Raw genomic sequence first — 25,591 nt, 5'->3', positions numbered from 1 at the left:
GGATCAGTTTGAAGAACTCAACCCCACTCATTTTTCTTTCTTGCAATTCAATTCTGAATGGTAAATAGCAATGATAATCATCTTTTGGAGAAGAAAGTCAATTGCCAGTCTTCACCAGAATAAATCATGCTTGTAATTTAATTTTAATTAAGACCATAATCTTTAAATTTAAGAAATAATGTAATCATGCGCTGAATGAGATCTGCATTTTTTAAGCATCCACATTTATAGAACGTTACTATGTGCTCTATACTGAAGTCAAACTAAAATATGAATCTGACATTTAGGGGTGTGTAATTTTTAAAATATAGGTGAATTACATGGAAAAACCCCCAATCCATATTTTGCTATTTTCCTAAGAATTTTTCTTTAATTTGTAATTTTTATGGCTGAAATAAGAAGGCAGGATAGTTTCATAATAATTGATAGTGAAAGTGTAGATAAGTAATTGAGTCTGGAAGAATTGGACCTTTTTGTTTGTAAACAAAAAAGGTGTGCAAACAAAAATGTTGTAAACACGTTGTGTTCAAGCTCTATGCTGGTACTGTTCTAACCAGAGGAGATACAAAGATGAATTACACTTGATAGTTGCCCTGATGTGGGACAGACAGCCACAGAACAGGTAAGTTCCAGCGGAAAAAATCGGTAATGGTTTGGGGAGACAGGGAATGAAAAAAAAGAGCTTTTCTTGCACCAGACACTGGAGTTACATATGATAATTACATATGATCATCTCATCTACTTTTCATGGGACCTTTGAGAAGCTTTCATGGGAGGAAACCGACTCAGGGACATTGATTAACTGGCCAAAGCTAACTCTGTTAATAAAGAGCAGAGCCAGAATTTATACCTAGTCTGTCTGAACACTAGAGGCCAAATTGTCTTGCATTCTAGATAGTCCTGGGGTACCGGTCACACTGCCTTTGGCTGTATGTTTAACATCATCCAGCCCATTCTCTAAGGGCCATGTGGGCTCTTCAAACTGGGAGTCATGTTTATTGCGGGATCTGTTTCTCTATAACTCTCACCCTCAAGGCTAAGAGGGCTCAGTTGCTTAAGCTTTCACCAGCTGGCAGAGGCAATTGGAGCAGAAGGTAGGAAGGATGTGGATTTATTCAGCTTTTTTTTCAAGTACATTATTAAATACATATTGACAGCTCATTATTTGTTGCTGTTAAATTGGTATAAACATTAAATTTACATTAATTATCTGAGGTCTGGACTTCAGTTTCCTCATTTGTGGGTTATAGATGAAATTATCGGTAGATTAACTTTCAGGAATTAGTTGCCAAATAGTCTTAAGGTTTTATTATTTCAGTTCTTAACTGCTGTACCGGGAATAGTTTCTGGTGCTTGATATACGTGGAATGACTAAAGGTAAAGGATTTAAAAACGAGTGTTTGAGAGAGTGAAGTGCATTGTAATCGGAATGCCGTATTTAACCTCTCCTAAAGGCTCATTTCAGGTGTCAGGTTGTCTTGAGGGAGCACAGCCCCTCGGCCCTGCTCCAACAAAGGGGCAGCAGCGCGGGCTCGCCAGGAAACTCCGGATTTCAATCCGACCCCGCGTTGCCCCGGCTCTGCTCCTTCGCTCCCCAAGGCGGCCCCGCGCCCGTCCGGGCGGATTGGCGGGTCGGAAAGGGCGCCGGGCGCCTTTAAATGCTAATGAGTCGAGGCCCAACTCCAGAGCCAAGTTTCCCCACCCTCTTCCCTCGCCCGCCCTTCCCTCCCGGGCCGGCGCGCCGCCTAGAAAAACTTGTGCGGGGCCATTTTGGGGGCAGTAAGATCGAGCGAGGAGCCCACGAGCGAGCGCAGCGCCCGACAGCTCGAGCCGCCTCCGCCGCGCGACCCCACCTCGGCCGCCGCCCGCGCCGCGAGATCCGCACCGGCCTCCGAGAGCGAGCCCGGCCGCCGCGACCACCAGCCGCGCTAACCGCCGACCAACCGCCACCAGGGTGCCGAGGGAGAGCAGAGGAGGCGGCATGAGCGAGGCGGGCGAGGCCACCACCACCACCACCACCACCACCCTCCCGCAGGCTCCGGCGGAGGCGGCCGCCACGGCCCCCCAGGACCCCGCGCCCAAGAGCCCGGTGGGCGGCGGCGCGCCCCAGGCCGCGGCCCCCGCGCCGGCCGCCCTCGCCGCAGGAAACCCGGGTGGGGACGCGGCCGCCGCAGCAGCCACGGGCACCACGGCCCCCGCCTCTGCAGCCCCCGCCGGCAGCGAAGACGCGGAGAAAAAAGTTCTCGGTGAGTCAGGCCCGGGAAGGCAGAGGCTGCTCTAGAGGGGCGGGCAGCGGCCGCCGCCGAGCACGTGTGGGCAGCCGGGCTACACTTCCCGCCCGGGCGGGAGAGGCTGACAGCGCGGGGACTCCGGGTCCCCGGCGCCAGTCGCCGCGGTCCGCCCGCCCCGCAGGCGCTCCCAGGTGAGCGCGCCGCGCCCGGCGCTCCTCGCCGCCCCGTGCGCCTCTCTTCTGGGCCCGGGCCAGCAAGCCGGGGTCTTAACTTCTGTCACCCAGCAGGCACTGCCGCACATGCCTGTAGTGGAGAATGCCTCGGTCGGAAGACGAAAGGAGAGACGGTCTGGGAGAGGGGACCTTGGGTAGAGATGGATGTGGATGTAGGGGAGGGACAGACACGTGGTCCCGGAACTTTGGAGTCCTGGCTTGGGATCTGGGTAAGGAGAGGATTTCCTTTGGGGAGGAGTGAGGCGCAAGAAGGAGACGAGAAGGGAGAGATGGAAAAGCTGTTGCCAAGAAGGCTCAGGTGTCTGTCCCTGACGCCCTTCCCACATGGGCATGGGAAAGACGCCATGCTTCTGCCGGCCACATGCCGCCAAAGAGGTGTTGCAATCCTCTCCGGGAAACGTGGGTCTCGGTCCCACGTCCTCCTCCCTCTCCCTGTGCCCACTGCTGCAAACAGTCATTCGGTGTCCACCAATCGCTGCGCGCTTCCCCTCTTCCCGGACTGTGGGAACGCACGTGGTGTAGCAGCTGAAAAAACTTCGTCGGAAGTAGGGGTATGACGTTTGTTCAAAACATTGTTACCTTGGGACTTGTAACCTAGGAAGGGAAACAGGAAGATGAGACGTTCAGATTTAGGGGGCAGACGATTGGAAAGGGTTTCTGTGATGATTGTTGGTTTTGTTACATACTTCAGCGTTCTCTTTCTTAAGTAACGCCCTGCGTGAGGCCTTAAACAGGATTGCAAAGCAGGTGGGTGGTGAATAATCTCCCCAAAGGGTGTGTGCGCAAATCATTCTCTCTTTTAAACAGGAAAGTTAACAGATGGTGTGGGATGCTTCAGAGAAATCCTCACGGTTTGGTTTGGGGCGTGTCTGATCTCTCTGAGCCTTGCCTCATTAGGAAGAAAGTTGAGGAAATAATGTGAGGAAAGTATAACATGATAATATTCCCCACCTTAAGGACTATTTTACTCTTTTTCCAGGGCTTTTACTCAGTTCCTGCAAACAACATGCTAACTGTAATCTGTGTAGGTTAAGAAACAAAATAGCCCCTTTTTTTGTGGGACTAAAAATTGCTTAAATCTAGTCAGTATTGTATTGTGATATTGCTTCCAGTAAGTGTTTCTTGGAACACTTCCATTCAAAATGTCTGAGAGGGACAACCTTGTGTTATCCAGAGCAGTGTTAAGATATTTTCTTAATTATACCTTATTTTTGTGTAAAGGAACTTTTGTAGTTTTTCGCTTGATGATTGTACCCTCTGAGATAAGGAAAGCGGATTATCTTTAGCAATGAAGGAAACGGATAAATTAAGGTTAATTGCATTGTGATATTGCTTCCAGTAAGTGTTTCTTGGAACACTTCCGTTCAAAATGTCTGAGAGGGACAACCTTGTGTTATCCTGAGCAGTGTTAAGATATTTTCTTAATTATACCTTATTTTTGTGTAAAGGAACTTTTGTAGTTTTTCGATTGATGATTGTACCCTCTGAGATAAGGAACTCTGATTATCTTTAGCAATGAAGGAAACAGATAAATTAAGGTTAATTGCATCAATGGCTAACCGCTGTTATGTCTCCACCAGATCCCTGGTGATGAGTCTGATGTCTTTTTTTTCTTTCCACTCTGTCTGCAACTCTCAAAATGAAGGACAGCCTTCTCTACTGGGCACTTCAACACTGTTTTTCTCTGTCCAGTATGTTCTGCCATCTCCTGTACTTTGCCAAGCAAACACATGGATGCCGAAAATGTGCTAGGCACAGTGCTGACTGAAATGGATATCTGTTCTTGGATTCTCTCATTCTAGTATTTGCAAATGGGCCTTAACTTCAGTTTATAGCACATAGGCTGGGGAAAATAGTTTACATGAGTGAAATAAAACTTTCCTCCTAATGAGCATTATGGAAGCCTTATGGTTGTCCTCTGTCCCCCTTTCCCCTGTGTATGTGAAGTGAGTTTATGGTTTAAAGCAAGAAGTGGGAATGAATTTGTTTGACCATATGAACTCATTAGAAATATTGTGGAATTAGAAAAAAAATTTTTAAACTACATTGGGGAGTTAAAAATAACCTTCAGCCGGGATTGAGGTTAGACTTTAATCATTTCTCATCTTTTTTCTCTCTTATTAATGTTGCCTTTTTATTCAGGATTATTCCTTCAACAGTGCGAGACATTAAGAACAGTATCTTTATATTTTTCCAGGTCAATAATCTTTTGGGCAAATGAAAGGTGATACAAAAATCATATCATTTGAAATAATATGTGACTTAAAAATGCATACAATTTATCAAAAACAGGCCTCTTCTGTGTACATTTGCATCTAAAACATCAAATGTTTTTTCGTCCTTTGCCCTGCTGCTCTAACTAGAATGGCCTCAAACTAAAGATTCCAGAGGTTTGATCTCTCCCTTGGAGAGATCTTACTTGGAATTAAGAGGTGGAGAATGCTTAGTTAGTGTGGGCTAAATGACTTTGGAGACATAAAGAGGAGGGGGGTTTTTTTGTTTTGTTTTTTACAGAGAGAGCTAAAATACTTCGCCAAGTGTGTCGTTCTAGCAAAACTCAGAACTAACCCTGCCCACAACAGAACAAGTCCTAATTACTACTTTAGTTTTGAATTTAAAAGCAAAGCCTTATTGTTTATCCTTGGAAATTAGGAACTTTGTATTTCATAGAGAGGCAGCATGGATTACTGTTAATAGTTACTTTCATTCTCTACTAAAATTTTTTTTTTATCTTTTAAGGTAGTCTGTTGTCATGTTTCCTGTTTCATTGAGTCTTCATAATTGCATTCTGCATTTTCTGAATTTAGACATAGGCATTCCTAGAGGTACTGAATTTGACATTCACAGTTGATTCCAAGGATTATATTTAAAATAGTTGAGATAAATATGAATCTACAAAGTATAAGTTACATGAAGCTATATTTTGTTTAGATTCCTTGTCATAAAGAATTCTGCTAAATTCTGGCGTTGTAGAGAAGTGGTCCTGCTCATGACTGAAGGTAGAGACAATCCAAGTTAAAGAGGGGGATTTTACAGAAAATGCTAAGTTTAATTTCCACCAACTGTACAGAACAAGGTAAACAATGAAACAAGCCCAAATTCATCACTGTGGTTTGAAAAGGCCTGTTATATCACGTCTGGGGATGGCTAAGTACAGAACTGGAATGAGACAGCATCAGTTCTATTATTACTCTTGACTCCTTTGATAGGCCCCCATTTGGCAACCAGACAAGTTAGTTTATATCTTTGTAGATTGGCTATTAACAAGGGGCTACTGTGTCACTTATTAAAGTTTGCCTAATATTTCAAAGTGTGGAAGTGAGGTGTTAAGGTCTTTCATCTGCCTATAATCTTTCATAGTGGCCCCTCTTTTGCACTTATAAAAGTTGTCTAGGTTAAATCTTGGAACGTTAATCTTAAAGAACATTTGAACACTGTTTCTCAGTTCTAATAATTGCAGAACATATGATCACTCCTTATCTTATGGCTTTCTGAAAAGTTGAGTAAGGAAGTCTTCTGAAAAGTTTTTCCTTAATGTATCTTGGCTTACTCCATTTTCTTTTCCTAATACATTTTTGAAATAAGCTTTTAGTGGTTTCCTCAGGTATGTTTAGGCTTTGTATAATGTTATCAAGATCTTAGTGATATGAGCTTTATCTCTTTGTAGGTCAGATACTAATTTATCTGCTTAATCCTATTTTAGCCACCAAAGTCCTTGGCACTGTCAAATGGTTCAACGTCAGAAATGGATATGGATTTATAAATCGGTATGTGTGTATCTACATTTAAATTTATATTTATGTTGTGGCACCAGCGGTTGTAAATCCCTTACCATACTTCATTAATGGCTTGTATAAATTTTTTAAGTTTCTAAGCACTGTAAATATTCTCATTTCTAAGCTGCTGGTTGTTAAATATTAATTAAAATACATTTCCAGGACACTGATAACTCATTTCATAAAATCTAGTCACTAAAAGAAAAAAAGGAGGGTGAGATAAAAATCAGAAATGGGAAGGGCCCTAGGATAAATGAGCCCATATCCATAATTTCACAGATGGAGAAATGGAGTTGTAGACTGGTTAAGCAACTTTTCTAAGGTCACCCAACTTGGGAGTAATTGAGCTGGATCTGTAACCCCGGTCTGATCCAAGTCCTGTGTAGAAACTGTAGTGTTTCCTTTAAACTATGGTAACTTCTAACCATACAGAAACGGGAACACAACTGCAAGCTGTTGGGAGTATCATGATGGTTTTACATGATATAGTCATTTGCTTTGCTTTCCCACCCTTTCTTAAAAAAATTTCTCCAATTTCTTTTCTTGTCTGTTTTGGTGGGGTGGGGGCGGGGGGCTGTTTTAAGTTTCAGTGTAAGGAGAGCCTAGTTCACAGCTGTGCCCTGTCCTTTTAACTGTCTTGCTTTGCTTTTGCTGGGAGGAAAATCTAGAGCTCTGATTACATACCACGTGATTTAGAAAGAGACAGGAAAGGGATGTTTCTGTATGTTGAATCTGTACACTTGGATCTAAGCACCGTGTTGATGTGGGGGAATAAGGGGGGGATATCTTGTGGAGTTAGAAGTTTTAACAAGATTGATTCTAGGTGTCTGAATTGAGTTTAGAGGATAAATGAAAATTTATATGGTATTCTGAGGTCTTGGAATCTAAATTCATAATACAACTGTTCTTTTAAGCTTTTCCACATACCTAGTACCTTTAATTGTGAGCTTTTTGTCTTTCAACAGAAATGACACCAAAGAAGATGTATTTGTACATCAGGTAAGAGGGATTATATGTGAGGGAGGGGTGTGTGTAATCTGCTAGTGTCCCTTTCCCTAAAGTAAGTCTTATAAGTTATTATTCTACTCTAAACTATTTCTGTGATTTACTTTGGGATGGGAACTTAATTCCATATTTTAAGATTGGCAGATAAGCTCTTCTGTCCTATCATAGTATCTGTTTTCAAATAGTTTTATTTTTGTAGTTGAATGAGGTAATATTTAGTTGGACCATTTTCGAATTTTTAAAGACTTTGAGTCCCTAGCAAAGAATGTTTCCATGTTAACGTCTTATTCTGATGTTGTGGTTCCTCCTCAACAATGTTTGGCTGGAGCCAACCTGGCTTGGTAGGTGTTGGTCAAAGCTCCTCTATCATGGCAGTTCTTAAAGACCAGAGAGAAGCAGATGGTAAGACCTGAGAAAACTTCCAGTTCCCAGGGTGGTCCTATTAAATGAGGTATCTCAGTTTTTCTTTATATTGTGAACCTACGATGTTATTTATTCTGGTATTATGTATCCTGGACTTGCTTTACAAAATAAGTTAAGAGAAGGAATACCTATCCTTACTGTATGTTCTTTTTGTAGATTTAGTTTTTAATGAATTGTCTGAAATGTATGTGTTCTTAGCGTATAATAGTAAGGAAGGTCTAGCAGCAGGTACAAGCGCCAGCACATTTACCTGCAGGGCTCTGTCAAGCTTCTGATTTTCTGTGTTTTTGTTTCCTTCTGTTTAGGAGTGTGCGTGTGTATTGGGGTGGGGTATAGGGGTTGTAGATAGTGATATCTAAAAAGACGCTCTCCAGTTGTGGTTTCCATGGTTTAATATTTCTGCTTGACTGGATATGTCAATTGTACCTAGATGATTTGCATAGATTTTTTTGTTCACATACAGTGACTTTAAGGTGTAACAGACTGAAAAGAAGTGTTGCTTATAATGTCTGGGAGTTAACAGAACTTTGGGGGGTGAGGACTCTGTATCTGATGACTACTAGAGTGAAAGTCCTCACAGTCTGTGTACTGGTGGCCAGCTTTATTAACCTGTGAGTGTATGACCTGAATCCAGCCCCCGTATGGTGAGTCACCTCAATGTGTTGAGGCTCGCCCAGTTGAACAGGAAAAAGGGAACGAGCCGGCAGGGAGGGGCTGTTTTTGGAGTGGCTGAATGTTGCTGCTGCGTGCGCATTTCTCCTGTCCACATTTCTCCTGTCCGGGACTGCCTTTTTTTCTCTGTGGGTGAGGTATCTGCTCTATTGGCTCACTCTTCTTTTTTCTCCCTCCTACTCAGAGTTGGGGAAGGGCTGGATTACACATGCTTAATCGCTTTATAAAATAAGGTTGACCTAGTTCCATAGAAACTCAAGCCCCTTTAACTGTTTAGAGATACCAGCCAAAGAAGTGAATATTCGTTGCAGGAATTATTCTTTGCCTTCCATTGAAAGAGAGAGAGAGAGAGAGAGAGAGACCTATTCATAAGCAGTTATTTATGTGTAGATATTTAATAAAGAATAACACTTTCATTAACCTTTTAGTGTATTATCAGAGAATATAGTAGGATTAGTTGACATACAAATGTGGTATGATAGGAAAAATGTTGAATAAATATTATATACATAGAGTACAGGGATATGAACTCCCTCTCCTCCCCACTCCATCATCCCTAGGGCTGTTATCTTTGTGACCTCAGATAAATCATTTAACTGTTAGCCTTATATTGACTCATCCATAAAATGGGAGGGAGAGGGAAGGCCAGATTATTACTACTGTTTTGATTCTTAAGGTAATTTTGTTTACCCTATCAGAAATATTTATATCCTTGGCATTTTTTAATTCCTTTTGTTCTGTTATCACCCCCCTCATGTACATACATTTTTAAAATTCCTTTTGAAGTTGGCAGTTTCTCTTGTCTATAAAAACTTTTATACCTAAAATAGGCATTGGTATGTGTATGCAACATGAAGGCATTTTTCCCCCTTGCTGATGGAGCTACAGGCTGAATCTCCGAAGCTTAATGGTTTGAGGAAACTAGGCTATAACAGCAGTGTGTGACAACTGTACACTCTGTTACAGTAGAAACACATTTCTGTTTAATCCACCTGTCAAGATGAAATTTGAAGAAAAACACAAAGTAATGTGAAATGTAGTGTTAGTGCTTTGTTTTGTTGTTTTGGAGATCCAGATTAGTGGGAGAATAATTTTTTAAAAGTAATAAGAGGTCAATAGTTTCTTCCAGTTCACTCTAGTAAACTTGAAAATAATGAAATCTGTGACCAATATTGAAACATACTTCAGATAAAACTTTGTGTTCTCTTGACAGACTGCCATCAAGAAGAATAACCCACGGAAATATCTGCGCAGTGTAGGAGATGGAGAAACTGTAGAGTTTGATGTGGTTGAAGGAGAGAAGGTGAGGGAAATTGTGGTTGGCATCAAAATGTGCTAGCACACAGTTTTGTTGCACAATAGATGGTCTCAGCCCTTCTGAATTGACATTATTCTGGAATTTTTGGATAATAGGAGGAAGTGACTTTAAGTAGAAATATTTTTTATTATTGACTGTTACTGTAAACATTCTTCAATATACTAAAAAGGTCATTTTAATTTCTCATTTAATAAATGAACTCTGTTTATGGAAGAAAAAGCTAATTTCTCAAAATTTTAAAGTAACTTTTATTTTTGTACCAAATGTATGTATTTAAGAATAGATTAAAATTTAACTTTTATGGCATTAAAAATATTTAATAAACACTTTGGGGAGAAAGATTTCTTTTTATCAGAATAAAGTTTTCAGACTGATTGGTAAGCATTTCTGTTTATAAATTCAAATTAAATTCATTGTATTTTCTCTGTTTGGCTTGGATTTTGGGAAGCTGAAGGCATCTTGATGGACTGTACCAGTTTTGTTCAGGTGAATTCAATCTAAGAAGCTGATGGAGCATCTTGAAGACTACAGAATTTTTTAATGCTGTTTTATATTTAATCCCAATATTAGTAATGTCCTTTATGCTTTGTTTTTAATCAACAGTCTATTATAGATATCAGTAAAACAATATTGACTAAGATTAAAAACGTCCTAAAACTGCATATGGTACAATTGCTATGGCAGCTGAGTTATAAAGTAACTGAATGAAAGGCTAGTTTAGCTCTCAGGCACATGCCCTTTCCACACACGTACACACCAGTCCATAGTCCATGTTCTCAGCAACGCTCAAACTGTTCTGAAAGAAAAACACTTCATTTGATACAGAAATTTAAGTGGTTGTCTTTACCAGTGTGTGATACCTAGGGTGTCTTACAAATCTCTTGGGAGTTTCAAATTATCCACCAGCTAAATGCTGGCCTGTGATAATCTCTGATATTCTATCCAGCTCTTAAAGATTTGTTTTGCCAGGTTGATTTTACTTCTTCATGTTTTTAGAACTTGGAATTTTACAAACTGATGTGTAGAATGTGAAATACACTCTTTTGAATCTCCTTTATCCTAATTTTTTAATATTTTTGGAGTATTATTTTATCCATTTGTCCATATGTGGATATGAACTCTGTCTCAAGGATAATAGGAAGTCTAAAGAAAAGCTACACGTGTGGAGACTATGTGATACACTAAATCAAGGATTCTTTCTTCCTGTTGCAGCCAAGATGGGAGAAGTTTCACTTTTCAATAATTTAGTGCTAGGCAGAGCCATGCAACCCCATGAGTACAGATTCTCTTGGTACTTCTTAGAGTAACATAAATTTCAACATATTCTAGAAAGATAACAGTATCTCAATTCTTTTCCATTTAGGAATATTCTTCCTGGTATAGCATTACCTCTCCTTTTACAGTTGTGTTATATTTATTAGTATATGTTTTTTAAAGAGGCATATACTGCTCTTAAATTTGGCATAACCAGACAAGAAAGCAAAGCTTGGGTTGTGTGAGCAAACAAAGCCAGATACATTTAAATCAGGACATCAAGCACCTTGTTCAACCTTGTTAAAACTTGGGTCTGCTTTTAAGATCACAGTCAGAATTCTTAGTATGCTCTGCCAGTCTTATACTCTAGCTGTCCAAGGCTGTTTTTTGGCTTAATTTATCTTTTTAATTTTGAGGCCATCTTTATTTTCTTTCCAGGGTGCAGAGGCAGCCAATGTGACTGGCCCGGATGGAGTTCCTGTGGAAGGGAGTCGCTATGCTGCCGATCGGCGCCGTTACAGACGTGGGTACTATGGCAGACGCCGTGGGCCTCCCCGGAATGTACGTTGTCTCTGTCACTAGTCAGTGATTGAAAAATTCTTCATGTCTGAAATTAAGTGAATATACTTGGAGCAGATAAATGCCACGTTTTCTTCTGGAGACAGGACAAATGATTTTTTTTTTCTTCGAGGGGAAATTTTTAGTGCTCAGAATTTATCCATAGCCACTGGTCCCATTGGAAACTTGCCATTCAGAAATTTCATCAATTAGGGTATATTTGGCTGCAAGTAACAGACATTTAGTTTTCTTTTAACAGAAAGACTGACCTAAGGTAGGCAGTGCTGATGTTGTCAAAGAGGCTTTCTTCATTTGGCTCTTTGGCTAGAACCTGGTCACATGACATGCACTGGCAAAGAGGAGTGGGGTGTCTGTCGTGGACCTAAACCTGTTCACTCCTTGGTGCTGACGGTGTTGACCTCTAAGAAAATCAGCATTTGTTGGCGAGAAAGAATGAGGATTAGCTTGTGTATAGGCAATAAAAGTGCTGGTTACAGAAATATTAAATAATTTACCTCAATTAAGTAGCCATTTTACTTAGCTTAGCATTTTACTATTATTTCAAAGTAAAGAAGCAGTAAGAGTGCTCTGGACTTTTAGATCTTTAGACTGGTCCCAATCCAGGTGAAAAAGTTTACCAGCAAATCTGGCTGGAGCTTAATTAAGAGGCTCAATTTGAAGAATTGTTCTCGGGGCACCCAAAATGAACCCAGTTCATTTGTGATCACAAGGACCTTGTTAGATTTGAATCAGTTTTTGATGTTTCTAGAATTAGAACAAGAGATTGACATTATAGCCTAAAACTTGGGGTTGCTTTGAGAGCATAAGTTTGTGCCTATCCATATCATCCAAAGAAGAATTTTTGCAAAATCTCAGCAGAATAAAATACCTGCAGATTGAGAATGACTTATTTCTATTTTAGTAGATTTATACCTTCCTGCTTACATAAATGCTTTTCCTCTTTATTCTGTCATCCTCACACCCTGCCCAAATTGATTTCATCAGATTCCTTAGGACTTTTATGTGTTTCAGTATTTTTCTTACCCTTGTCTTTGCTTATCCTATTTGATTTTTAATAATAAGGTTTGACAGGGGTAGAAATGAGCTACTATAGCATTTATTACATCCTGTTAACTCTTTCAAGTTCGTCAGGTTCACAGAGCTATAGCTGTGATTGTTTTAACTCTTTTTTTTTTTTTTTTTTTTTTTTTTTTTTTTTTTTGAGACAGAGTCTCACTCTGTTGCCCGGGCTAGAGTGCCGTGGCATCAGCCTAGCTCACAGCAACCTCAAACTCCTGGGCTCAAGTGATCCTACTGCCTCAGCCTCCCAAGTAGCTGGGACTACAGGCATGCGCCACTATGCCCGGCTAATTTTTTCTATATATATTTTTAGCTGTCCATATAATTTCTTTCTATTTTTAGTAGAGATGGGGTCTCGCTCTTGCTCAGGCTGGTCTCGAACTCCTGAGCTCAAACGATCCGCCCACCTCGGCCTCCCAGAGTGCTAGGATTACAGGCGTGAGCCACCGCGCCCGGCCTGTTTTAACTCTTAATTCAGAAGTAAAAGTGATGGGAAAACTTTCAGTGAAAAATTTTTCTTAAAGACTTTTCCTTCCTGAAAGCTGAACATTCTGAAGTCATGCATGTAAAAGATTTAGGAATAAAATTGTCAAAACTCAATAGTATACATATAGTCTCACACTGAGTATTTTGTTGAACATTCACTATGCAAATAATTAATCTTTACATAATTGTGAATCATTTTCTTGATACGGGTTTTATGAAGATTTTTCTGAAATTAGACTAGTTAAGGTTTTCCTTTTTGGGAATATATAGTTAGCATACGGACTTGCTCTGGAGGAGTCTAAAGCTTAAACACCCTCCCACAAAATAAGAAATGGGTCATTATTTTGTTTTTAATTTATTCATTTTTAAAAACTACAGTTACTTCCCATAAAGACATTTGCATATCTACCTTTGAAGTCAGATTTGAAATCACATATTCTTTGAGGGATGTTTGGTTGTTTTATTTTTAAAGAATATAAAATGGTAGTATATGATACAGCTTAAATACAGGAAAATATAAAATGAGTCACTGATTCCCTTTGTTAATAAGGTCTGTTTTTAGAAACTACCAGTATTAGGACTTATTACTACCTGTTAAAGTGCAATTAAAACTTTACTCCTAAACACAAAGGGTATCATGCCCTGGGTCAGGGGTTCTCAGACTTCCGGGTGTTTGAACCCACTTATATGCTTAAATATTATTGAGGATCCTAGAGTTTTTGTTTATGTCTATTAGTATTTATTGTATTAGAAGTTAAATTTAAAATGTATTTAATTGATTTAAAGTAACTTATGTTAACATAAATAACATTTATTAATGAAAAACTATTTAAATTGAGTGAGAAGAATGCTATTGCTTTACACTTTTGCAAGTCTCTTTGACGTATGGTTTAATAGAAGATAGCTGGATTCTCATATCTGTTTCTGCATTTGGTTTGCTGAGGGACCACATGTCATTGAATCCTTTGGAAGACCCCACTATAGACTCCTGAGAGAATGGCAAGGGTATGGAAGGAGGCAAATAGCAATTTAGCAACATTATGGGACTAGTTTGACCTTGCTGACCTTCTGGAAGGTTTCAGAGACCCAATCCCCAATGTGAGAACTGCTGGAGGATGTATACTATTAATACTTAGGTCAAATATGTTGATAGCAGCATAAAATGTGTTCTTTTTTGGCTTTGCCCTGACTTTGCCCCAAGGGATGGTAAATGTTGGGAGACACACATTTGACAGAGCTAAATATTATCAGTCTTGTAGATATTCTTTGGGTGGTTGGTCAGCCAATATTTACCAGTTCTAATTAGGTAACTATGAAATGCATTATAGATTGATTGCTCTTGCTTTTTCTGCTTCTTGGTATTTTATCTGCACAGATCTACTCTAATCTTAATGTAGTTTATCCCAGGTAATCACCTGATAATCTGGGCTAAATGCATTTTGTCTGTATAATAAAAGGGATTATTGCTTTGGGGAGTTTGTTTTTTTTTTTCCTTTTGGTGATAGTCATCCTAAATGGTATTCTTTGGTTCTTTCCTTGCTGAAACTTCTTCTGAATCTCTGTTTCTTTGCTTCGCTAGTACGCTGGGGAGGAGGAGGAGGAAGGGAGCGGCAGCAGTGAAGGATTTGAGCCCCCTGCCACTGACCGGCAGTTCTCTGGGGCCCGGAATCAGCTGCGCCGCCCTCAGTACCGCCCTCAGTACCGGCAGCGGCGGTTCCCGCCTTACCACGTGGGACAGACCTTTGACCGTCGCTCACGGGTCTTTCCCCATCCCAACAGAATGCAGGTAAAATTGCACCTGGGACTTCTCTTCAGCAATCCTCACCCTTCCATCCTTCTCTGCCTCCTCTTCTTCCTCCTCCTCCAACACCAAGCTGCCGGAACTAAAACCTTGCTTGTGGCTTCCCGGTGCTGCAAACGCTGAGGCAAGGCCTTCAGTCTGCTTTTGCAGAGCAGTCGTTCTAGCAACATTTCTAAAAGCACAACCACACGAGCCATGCCTGTAATAGGGGACCCTGGTGCCTAGAGTGAAATTCATAGTTTATGGACAAATAAATGAAATAAGGTAGAGAGACAGATGGTATGCGTAAGAGCTTGGACTCTGAAGTCAGACAAAGCCTGGATTTGAATCTTGTCTCTGTTACTTGTGAGGTTTTGAGAAAATCAAGTTTTAGAGAGATTAAATTCATCCGTTAAATGGGGGCATTAAATGCCTACACTGTAGGATTGTGATGATCAAATTAAATACAACGGGTTTAGCATGATGTCTGCAACATAGATAACATTTACAAATTACTGGAATAAGATGAAATAGATGGTGCTGATTTTTAAAACAGCCTAACATAGAATTAGGATTCTCATTTTTTATTGTAAAATATTAGTGCAGCTGTTATGAATTTGTTCTGTGATTAATAACATCAACTTTGCAATTCCCAGGAAACTTGGAAAACTAGGGATAGGTCATCATTTTTTTATCACTAGCTACAACTTTTCCTCTTTAGTGTCCTTGGGGTTTCTTTTTTTCCCCCCACTAAATGTTTTGACTGAACATTAGGTTCAGTCTGTTCTTTGCTACTCTTCTCCTATCCCATCATGCATGACTGTGTTCCTTGTTTTTTTCTCTTCTACTCTTCAACAGCTGCCCCTGACAAATGTGCTAAAAATAACAAGTAGACTTACATATATGGAGAGATTGGGTACATGAGGCATAGTAGGTTTCTTTAGGGCAACACTGCAGGCTTCTAGGAAATGAGGACAAGGAAAAGTCAGTGAGATAGTGGTACACATTTATTTTTAGTACTTTAATAGTGCCTTCCTGAAATAATCATTCTTAGTATTTGGTGTGCACACATATATCACATTTGCTGAAAGCATGAGGATTATTTTGCATATCTTCTGAAATAAAGTATATTTCACCTTAGGAATTGAAGTTTCAGAGTAAAGTGAATCCTTAGTGCCATGTAGAGCATCATTTGCAGAAGCTAATTAGAAACTAAATTTTAAATATGTGTGCTTATTCTCATAACTGTGCTTAGTTGTTTCTAATGCAGGCTGACTTTCTTACCCATTCTGTGTTGGAAGTAACAGTTGTCTGAGATCCTTTCAACAATTTTTTCTTAGAATCTTTCTGATTTATACCATGTTTGGGTGTTCAGTGACTAAGAAGTCTGATTAAGCCAATCAACAGTATCAAATGAAAAGCTGTAAAGCTCCCTTCCTGTATAACTAAGCTACTTCAGGATTATCAGTGTAGTCTTTGGCAATATTTTTGTGCTACATACAACACTAGGAAATTTATGGCACACAATAGGAAAAAAGCGATAATATATAAGGCCAGTGGTATTTGCCTTATGCACTAAGGACGTAATATAACCCGATTCATCAATGACCAAATGATTTCCACTTTTTAAAGGTAGTATTTCTGTGTATCTGAAAATTAAGGAGAATAATTCACTGAGCTCATATCAACCACTTGGTTGTCTTTAAGAAAAGAATTATATGATGGAGGGAAGGGAGCAACATTTGGCATTTACCAAGTGACAGATGTTTGAAATCAGTTTTTATTCAGTCCTCTTTATAGCCTTATGAAAGCAGTGGTTTTCATATTTTTTTGTTGTTTTTACAAATGAAGAGCTTTGAATATTTTTAAAAACCAGCAACTTTTACCTAAGGTTACATGGGCAAGACGTGGTAGAACTTGATATTAATTCAGTCTGTCTGTATTCTTCTCGTTCTGTCATTCTAGTAGATGCTTATCCTTTACTCATGTTAATTGCTGGTTTTGTTAGTATTTTTTTGTGAATCAAAGTTTCTGAGGAAAAAGTAACCTAGTGTGCTTAGGAAGCTAAAGGGAGGCTCATGCAATTGAGATGGTGTGAGTGAAGGGAGACTGTTGGAGGTGAGATTAGGTTGAGGTCTTAGGGGAGATCGGCCTGCTGGGTAGACCACTGTTAGCAAGGTCGACCTCCTTTCACTGTGATGAGAAACCGGAGAGGATCTGAATGGAGAAGAAACATTTAAGAGATTATCATACCATTTTATGGAGACTGGACCACCAAGCGCTAGAGTAGAAGTGCTACAGTAGACCAGCTACTGTAATTTCCCGGTGGAGAGATGGATGTGGGTTGGATTAGGTGCTGGCAGTGGTCAGATGCTGATCAGGAGTGCGATTTGGGGGATGTGTTAAGTGTAGTGGTGACAGCGTTTGAGGATGGAGTGAATATGTGACAGGAGGAGTAAACAATACCTCTGTGGTTTTTGATTTAAACAAATGTGGGAAGATAGAAGACAGATTGGTTTCAGGGGAAAGGGAAAAATTCTTTAGGGATCTTTTTCTACGTTAGAATTCACCTACAAGTAGAGGTGTCACGTAGGCAGAAAAATAAAGCAGAGTCAAGAGGGCTTTTGGGGCTCATTGTGATTTCAGGGTCATAAAACAACATAGTATTTAAAGCCATCAGGGCAAGATAAGTGCAGGTGGAAATACACTACTAGGACTGAGTTCTAGGCACACCAACTGTTAAAAATTAGGAAGATAAACACTGCCTAGCAAAGGACAATGAAAAAGAGCAGCCAGGGAGAATGTACTTCAAGAAGGAAATGTGTTACATGTTGTTGATAAGTAGAGGAAATTAAGCTGATTGAGTATAGGGTTTGGTAACTTGGAGATCAGTGGTTGGTGAGGACCAAAGTTTGATTAGAGTGAATTTAAGGGATAGCAAAGGATGGGGAAGAAGAGATATTCATACACCCCATTGAGGAGGTTTCTGTGGTGGTAGTAGTGGTGGTCGGAAGTGGTAATTGAGTATGTATGTCTGTAAAGGAGCTCAAAGAAATGGGTAGTAGCTGGGGGAGGATGTGGGATTGAGGCAAGATTTTTGTTTGATTTGCCTTTTATTTAGTGCAATGACGAGTTCCCCCTGGTCTCCCTTACTCCTTAGTTCACCAACAACTTACTGCTAAAGCTATTAGGTGGGGCAGGTCAAGTTAGGCATGCGTGTTTGCCATACACACGTGCATATGTAACATTTGGTGTGTGTCCCTTAGTTGTATTTACTGAAAGGTCCTGAAAGCAGTCACACCTTAAGAGCATTGAGCCACACCTGGCACCAATTTCTCATTTCTAAATAACATTCTCTAATAAAAAGAAGCTCCTTTGGAGAAATGGCTGATTTCAGAGCTGAGACAGAGAAAGTACAATATGAGCCTGGAACATCTTGTTGTGCCAGAAAGCAAGGGAGTACTCAAAGAATGTTGGAAAGACGTCAGAAGGACATGAGCCAGCTTAGAGACATTCCCATGGGCCAATAATGATAGTAGCAGATTATAACTCATTGAATAAAATGGAAAACCATGTATATACAGATATAAATAAATAAATGACTACATTGAATAATTTGATGAGGAACAGGATATTTATACACTTGGAAAGTACTTCCTCACAAAGTACTTATTAATTACAAAGAAGGTGGCCGGGTGCGGTGGCTCACGCCTGTAATCCTAGCACTCTGGGAGGCCGAGGTGGGCGGATCGTTTGAGCTCAGGAGTTCGAGACCAGCCTGAGCAAGAGCGAGACCCCATCTCTACTAAAAATAGAAAGACATTATATGGACAGCTAAAAAATATATATAGAAAAAATTAGCCGGGCATGGTGGCGCATGCCTGTAGTCCCAGCTACTCGGGAGGCTGAGACAGGAGGATCGCCTGAGCTCAGGAGTTTGAGGTTGCTGTGAGCTAGGCTGACGCCACGGCACTCACTCTAGCCTGGGCAACAGAGTGAGACTCTGTCTCAAAAAAAAAAAAAAAAAATTACAAAGAAGGAAAGAGTCAACTTACAGTGGAAAACCCTGGTAGACAACACCCTAACCCCTTATCAAATTAACCCCTTATTGTCAGTACAAATTGGAACCATACATTCATTACCTGACAGGATGCAGTGAGAAGAATGCAGTGTCACTTTTGTAACTTTGCTCTCAAGATGCAGAAGCTAAATCTAATCCTTAGAAAACACCAAACAACCCAAATTGAGGGACATTTTACAAAATAACTGGCTTGTGATCCTTAAAAGTGTCAAGGTCATGAAAGCCAAGTAAAGACTGAAGAACTGTTTCAGACAAAAAGAGATAATTTAGTACATGATTCTAAATGATCTTTTTGCTGCATTGGGACAAATGGTGAAACTCGATCGGGAGTCTGAAGATTAGATTCTATAATTCCATCTTTTCTGTAAGTTGGCTATTTCAAAATTTTAAAAAAATTGAAGAAGATGGTTGCTATTTCGACATGTTTGTGTGCCTGGATGCAAATGATGGTGTAGAGAAGGAAAAAAATACTTAGTAAAGGAGGAGACAGAGTTAACGTGCTCTCACTGGTAAGAGTAGAGGGGCTCTTTTTGGAGATGAGCATGGACCTACTTATCCAGTGTAGTGGGATAGAAGAAAATGTAAATGCAGATAGTTTGGTAGACTTGATTATCTTCTGATTGTTTCCGTTAGTGAAATATGAAGGGCAGTATTTGAATCTGTGGAGGAGGAAGGGATGTTAGTTTTGAGAAAAGAAAGTTGGGATATGTCTGTATGGTAAAGAATTTCAGAGATTGTTGATGGAGTTTTGTTCATTTGTTTGTTACTTTTTAGTTCTTTCTTCCCCCTGGAAGTTGTACTATAAACTAATTTTACTCCACAAGCTTAAAATAAGTATATCATCAAGAAGGTATATTTTTCCCTAAGATGTTATACTTAAATAATGCAAGCAGATAAAAGGAAAAAAGCTGAAAGGAAGAAATGGGAGATAAAAAGGCAGTCAGGTTAAGGTTTGGATACAATTCGTCATAGTGATTTGAGGGAGAACCTTTGTAGAAACCATTAATGGTATTGAATTTCCTTTTGTAAAATACGTTTTCTTACAAGAGATGAATGAGACTCAACAGATTTTAAGGCGCTAAATTAATATAGTAAAATAAAGTTAGGTGCTCTGGGATAAGGCAAAGGACCGTTCTAGTAGGACTGAGTTTTTCTTCCTTTCCTATCATATGCAAAGATCTAATCAACACATAGTTCACTGTTACAGCTGAGAGTTCCCAGCTTTGTAACGAAGCAGTTCACTTTCTACCTCTTAAAAAAGTTCTGAACACGACTGTATACTCTATGTGTCTCTTACACCCGGCACTGTGACTAACTCTCATTCGGCTCTCATTGCCTCTCTAGGCTGGTGAGATTGGAGAGATTAAGGACGGGGTCCCAGAGGGAGCGCAACTTCAGGGACCGGTTCATCGAAATCCAACCTATCGCCCAAGGTACCGTAGGTAGGTAACATTTTCCACTAACTAATGAGCAGTTGAAGGACTCGTGAGCAACAGTAGAATGAGGTTACTGTTGGTCTGTTCTGTGGTTGTATTATATAACTAGAAGATGTGGTTGCTTTGAGTATGCACCAGAGTTCTTAGGTGGCAGAGTGACATTTCCTCCGCTATTTAACAGCTAGTATTTTTAGTTATCTCTTTACCACAGCATTATTTGTATGTTGTAACTACTACATGATATAAATTATTAATTTTTATTAAATCAGATAAACAAATTAATTGGTGATCAGTTCAGTGGCAGAGCTATCAATGGAGGAAGACTGGAGTGTTAGGGTATCTGGGATACTGAATATTTGAATCACCGAGGCAGTCCAGTACAGGGGCTAAATCAGGCTATTGATCCAAATTGCCTGAATTTAACTTTCCACTCTACAGTTTAGCAGCTGTATGTTCTTGGGCAAATTTCTGAACTCTCTAAGCCATAGTCACTAGGTCTATAAAGCAGACATTAATGAATGTTCTGCAGTTGCCAATAGGATTAAATTTACTGACGCATCTAAGATAATTAGTATGGTGTCTGGTAGGGTAAGCCCTTGGTAAATATTAGGTATAATTACCACCAATGATGTTAATATTACTGAAGGATTGGTTATCTCAATATTTGTGTTTGTATCACTTGAGAATACTGAATTGGGATAGATTCCCTAAAATCCTTTTGAAGCTATTTAAACTATAAGCCTGCCTGTTCCTTCACCTTATGTTTGAGGTAAGTGGAAAAAGTAGAACCTCCTTCCTGAATGCCGTGTGTGCTACCTTGAAATTTGTCAGTGTGGGTTTATGGAAGGCAAAGTAAATATATTATAGTGGGAAAGGATTTGTACCGCTCTATGTCGTTTTATCTCACAACATTCATTCCAGTTTTAGGCTTAATCACTAGTGATTAAGTACTAAAGACTTTCAGAATAACAGAGACTTCATAGAAATGTCTTAATGGAACAGAAAGGAGACAGTAGTAGTATGTGAAGCCCAGCTTTGTCAGTGCCTAGCTGTGTGATCTTGGGAAAGTCATATTTTTACCTTTTTCTTAGCTTTAAAAGCAGTACTTCCATGTAGTTCAGCCACATACTGATCATTTCTGAATCTCTTGGTTTTCTCATTATAAATCTAACCTACAGAATTAGCATTGAAATTAAAAATTTAATGTGAAAACCTGCTAGCACAGGCTTTGGCACATAGTAACATTAGTTTTCTTTGCATGTTCTAATCCCCTTAGTCTCCACTAAACTCTGTTCATGGAGGGCAGTTACCAGGCCACTTTTCTTTATCTTCCGGTTCTTAGTGCCTGTCAAAGTGTGCCTGATAGGAAGACAGTATGTGTTCAGTGTATGTTTGTTCAATACAAACATGAAGGGGGAAAAATGATAGAAAAATAAGATTTTTTTCACCAAACCTCTGTTCCATTTGCTGCATTGGCCTGTGAATAATTCTAGCAATAAGTACTGATTACTTGACTTTATCTTTAAAAATAAATAAAACATTTTATTATCGAGACTTCCTGTCCTGCTGCACTTCTCTTTTTCCTGTGTTCTCTGCTATAGGGGACCTCCTCGCCCACGACCTGCCCCCGCTGTTGGGGAGGCCGAAGATAAAGAGAATCAGCAAGCAGCCAATGGTCCAAACCAGCCATCTGCTCGCCGTGGATACCGGCGTCCCTACAACTATCGGCGTCGCCCCCGTCCTCCTAACGCTCCTTCACAAGATGGCAAAGAGGTGAATCCAGCCTGTCTAGAGAGTGTGCCCTGTGTGACACAAACTGTGTATTTGAATTCAGCTAATTAACACTCTCTGAAAGAATTACCCGTATTAGTGAGGGTTCAGAGCTAAACATTTAGGGCTCCAAATGAAGGACGGCATTTATAGAGGGGAAGCTGCCTCTGCACGAGTTGGAAGCACTCGTATATCCCGGACTCCAGGGAGGGTAGTGGTATTTAGTTATTTGGAAGCTGTTCTATGTGGTACTGATTTTTTTGTTTGTTTTTTCTTGTTCTGTTTTTTGTTTTTGTGAAGTTTTTTTGTTTGTTTTGGTGGAGATGGTAGGGATCGAATGTGGTACTGAACCACATATATAAAATAAATAAAAATGTATTTATTTTTAAATAAATAAAATACAACTTTTGAGAACTTTTAGTCTTGAGCTTTCCGCTGTCATCTGAATTTTGGTGCCTTTCCGTTTTCATGGTTTTGTGTTGTGTTTTAGACCAAGGCAGGTGACGCCCCAACTGAGAACCCTGCTCCTGCCACCGAGCAGAGCGGTGCTGAGTAACACCAGGCTCCCCTGGCACCTTCACCATCTGCAGGGTAAGAGCTTGGGCAGCGAGCCTTGAGTGGATGCTTCCTTCAAATATCACCGGTTTCTCAGCAATAGTACAAATCAGTCTGAATTAGTTGTTAGATTCATCTGTGCTAACATTTTGTCTCCATTGGGCTTGTTGGGGAAAAGTGGTTTTGGTGGTTAAATATCTCTGGGATTGACCTTATTATGATAAGCTTTGGAGGCATAACTAACTGTTTTTTCCTAGACAGGCAGTTTTTAACCATTAGTACCACTTAGGAAAACTGATAATTCACTTTTGTGGCACCTAGTGCCCGATTTGATAATTTTAACGTCCCTAATGAAGACCTGGTTTTTGTTACAGGAGACTGTTTAACCTGTAGAATAAACTAGAGTGTCTGTTTCCTTCCTCTTTTTCTTTGATAATCAACATTATTTATTTTGGTGCAGTGCAGTATGATGTGTAAGAGCCGAGGTTTGTATACCCAGTGCAGGCTCCTCTGCATGTCTCATGTGCTGATCTCCTGTCTGACCCTGGTAACGTGGGGACACTAATTACACTTGGCAGCCAGGGTTGTTGCAAGGATTAAGTGAAATCACACGAATGAAGTGCTTAGAGTAGGGTGCGATAAAGAATAACTGATAAAGGTTATCTTGTTATTTGCATCATTGTCATTTCCTACTTTTTTCTGTCTTGTTAAAGATCTTGGAAATTTTATTTATATAGATAGAAATATAGCTAGAAAGACCAACCTAACTACAGAACCAGTCTTGAGGGTTCATATGCCATAGTTGCTTCACCCTTTTAACTGAGACTTTAGGTTTTTTATATTTCTTGTTTGTTGCCTTTTCCATTAGCTTTTACTTAAAAGAGAGGTTGTGAAACTCAGTGTCTGTTATTTTTCAAAAAAATTGTTAAAATTCCATTAATAAAGTTTTTGATTTTTTTTTTAAAGTTCCTGCTTTTTAATGCTGTCTGCTTTTATATGCAGTGATTTTCAGATTTAAATCAGCCTTTCATTAGGTAAACATTTGCTATGCTGGCAGTATTGTATTTTATCTCTGCGTAGCGTGGATGATCATAGAAATAATCTTCCTATTTAAACTTAGCATTAACTGACTTAACGTTATATTACTCATTTAAAAATGGCTATAGCCTTTTTCCAAGTAATATTATTTCTGGATTTTGTTTCTAAGGAAATAAATCCAAAATATGGGGAATATAGGGGAAAATATTTCTACTATTTACAACCTGTCTAACATTGGGTGCTTACCGAAGTCATTGTGGTGTATCCATATTAGGAGATATGGTATGGCCACTAAAATGACAATGAAGAGTTATTGATGGTATAATATTGTTTATTTGGCTTCATGATGATTTTCTTTTATGCAATTTTATAAAATTTTTACTATTACATACTGACTTTTCTGGTTTATAAAAATATTAAAAAGTAAGAGTTTTAATTAATGTATGATTTACAAATCTGTACAAGGTGTATAGATTTTTAGAGTATTTGAAATACTATTTAACTCTTAATCGTTTTGTCACTATTTATAAGTTTGATTTTAATTTTTTCCAGGTGACCTAAAGAATTAGTGACCATTCAAAAGTAAAACGAAGCAAAAAGCAGACCACAACTTTACCAACACCAAAGAAACATCCAAGCAATAAAGTGGAAGACTAACCAAGATTTGGACATTAGAATGTTTATTATTGTTCTTTAAGAAACTAACAACTGCAAAAGGAAAATGTCAGCAGATTTTTCCAGCAAGCTGAGATCCTAGGAATGCCTGCACAAAAGATGAGAGCAACCTCCCCAGTTTCAGCAACCACTAGGTTTATATTTTTTTCCTGGTTTTTACTGTTTTGGTAATATGAATTGAAAGAAGAAATATTAATACCACGTGGGGAGAACCCCAACCAAAGAAATCTGAGATATATAGTAAATGCTTTTTTTCTTTTTTGTTCATTTTGGATGCTGGTGCTAAACTTCCAAGTGTCGTGATTTAAAAAGAAATTTTATGCCCTTCTTATTTATTTCTAGGATGAGGGGAGGATAACATTTTTGCTTTCTTATGTGACTCTCTTTGAAAATGTGCAGTAAGAATTTCCTCAAAAATAAAATTTTTACCCTTCAAAGGAAAAGGTGTTTAAGTGGAATATATTTGCCTGTCTTAGCGTGTAGTTCATCTTTCTCCCCCCACTTCATTCACTTGATTAATGGTAAATTCATCCCAGAACTTTAGGAGACTGAGGCAGGAGGATCCCTTGAACCCAGCAGTTTGAGGCCAGCCTGGGCAACATAGCAAGACGCTGTCTCAACAACAACAAAGTAAATTCAAAGCCAAATGTACAGTGAATTAATGTTATTTAATAAATTTGGGCATATGAGTTTGAGATCATAGAAAATTGGATTCGTTTTGAAATGTACAACTGCTAATTAACAAATTTGAGTTTAGTAGTAGGCATGAATTGTTTGATATTCTGCCTCTTTATGAATAATCTTCATTGAGGTGACTTCATGGCCTTTATAGGTGAATAGCTTCAGATTCAATGGTAATTTCCTTTAGATTAATGAAGGAGTTAATGGTTCTGACATCCAGTCTGAGGGTTTTAATACTAGCTGCTGTGTGGTGTGTTTATGCATGTCTTTCAGAGAAGAGGAAGGGAAACTCTTTCCAACTATATCTACAAGTTACTCCCCCCAGGGTTGGTGCTTCTAAGTTGAGAAACACTGCAGTATGTGTCAATGCTATATAGTTACTTCTCAGATCTACTGCACCTTCCAAATTGTTCTTTAAATCAAGTACATATTGAGCCTAGGTTTGTTCTAAGCACAATTCTAGTGGCTAGGAGAGAACAAACTAATAACATATCTTTGTCCCAGCGACCAGATGCATATAGAAAATAAACAAATACATA

The 25,591-nt window shown here is 39.4% G+C and overlaps 1 protein-coding gene across 2 annotated transcripts; it reads left to right on the top strand.

The window, feature by feature from the left end:
• Positions 1-1,744: 1,744 nt before the first annotated feature.
• YBX3 (Y-box binding protein 3) lies at positions 1,745-24,817 on the top strand. Of its 2 annotated transcripts, XM_069489568.1 has the most exons (10): positions 1,745-2,246; positions 6,168-6,231; positions 7,206-7,239; positions 9,554-9,643; positions 11,351-11,473; positions 14,616-14,822; positions 20,242-20,339; positions 21,935-22,106; positions 22,594-22,694; positions 24,249-24,817. In XM_069489568.1, exons 1-9 carry the CDS (start codon positions 1,982-1,984, stop codon positions 22,657-22,659), a joined length of 1,119 nt encoding a protein of 372 aa, XP_069345669.1. In that variant the 5' UTR covers positions 1,745-1,981; the 3' UTR covers positions 22,660-22,694; positions 24,249-24,817. The 2 variants fall into 2 exon arrangements, with proteins under 2 accessions (XP_069345669.1, XP_069345672.1); XM_069489571.1 differs by lacking the exon at positions 14,616-14,822 and having other exon boundaries at positions 1,751-2,246; positions 24,249-24,815.
• Positions 24,818-25,591: the final 774 nt, after the last annotated feature.

This window comes from Eulemur rufifrons, chromosome 16, assembly GCF_041146395.1.
Source record: "Eulemur rufifrons isolate Redbay chromosome 16, OSU_ERuf_1, whole genome shotgun sequence".
NCBI classification, from domain to species: Eukaryota; Metazoa; Chordata; class Mammalia; order Primates; family Lemuridae; genus Eulemur; species Eulemur rufifrons.
This window is presented reverse-complemented; position numbering and strand designations above follow the sequence as displayed.

Excerpts from the sequence above, each read along its gene's own strand:
- YBX3 (XM_069489568.1), top strand. The coding sequence starts at position 1,982 with ATGAGCGAGGCGGGCGAGGCCACCACCACCACCACCACCACCACCCTC. Across the intron at positions 2,247-6,167 it reads CGCGGAGAAAAAAGTTCTCG|CCACCAAAGTCCTTGGCACT; the intron begins GTGAGTCAGGCC and ends ATCCTATTTTAG. Across the intron at positions 6,232-7,205 it reads GGATATGGATTTATAAATCG|AAATGACACCAAAGAAGATG; the intron begins GTATGTGTGTAT and ends GTCTTTCAACAG.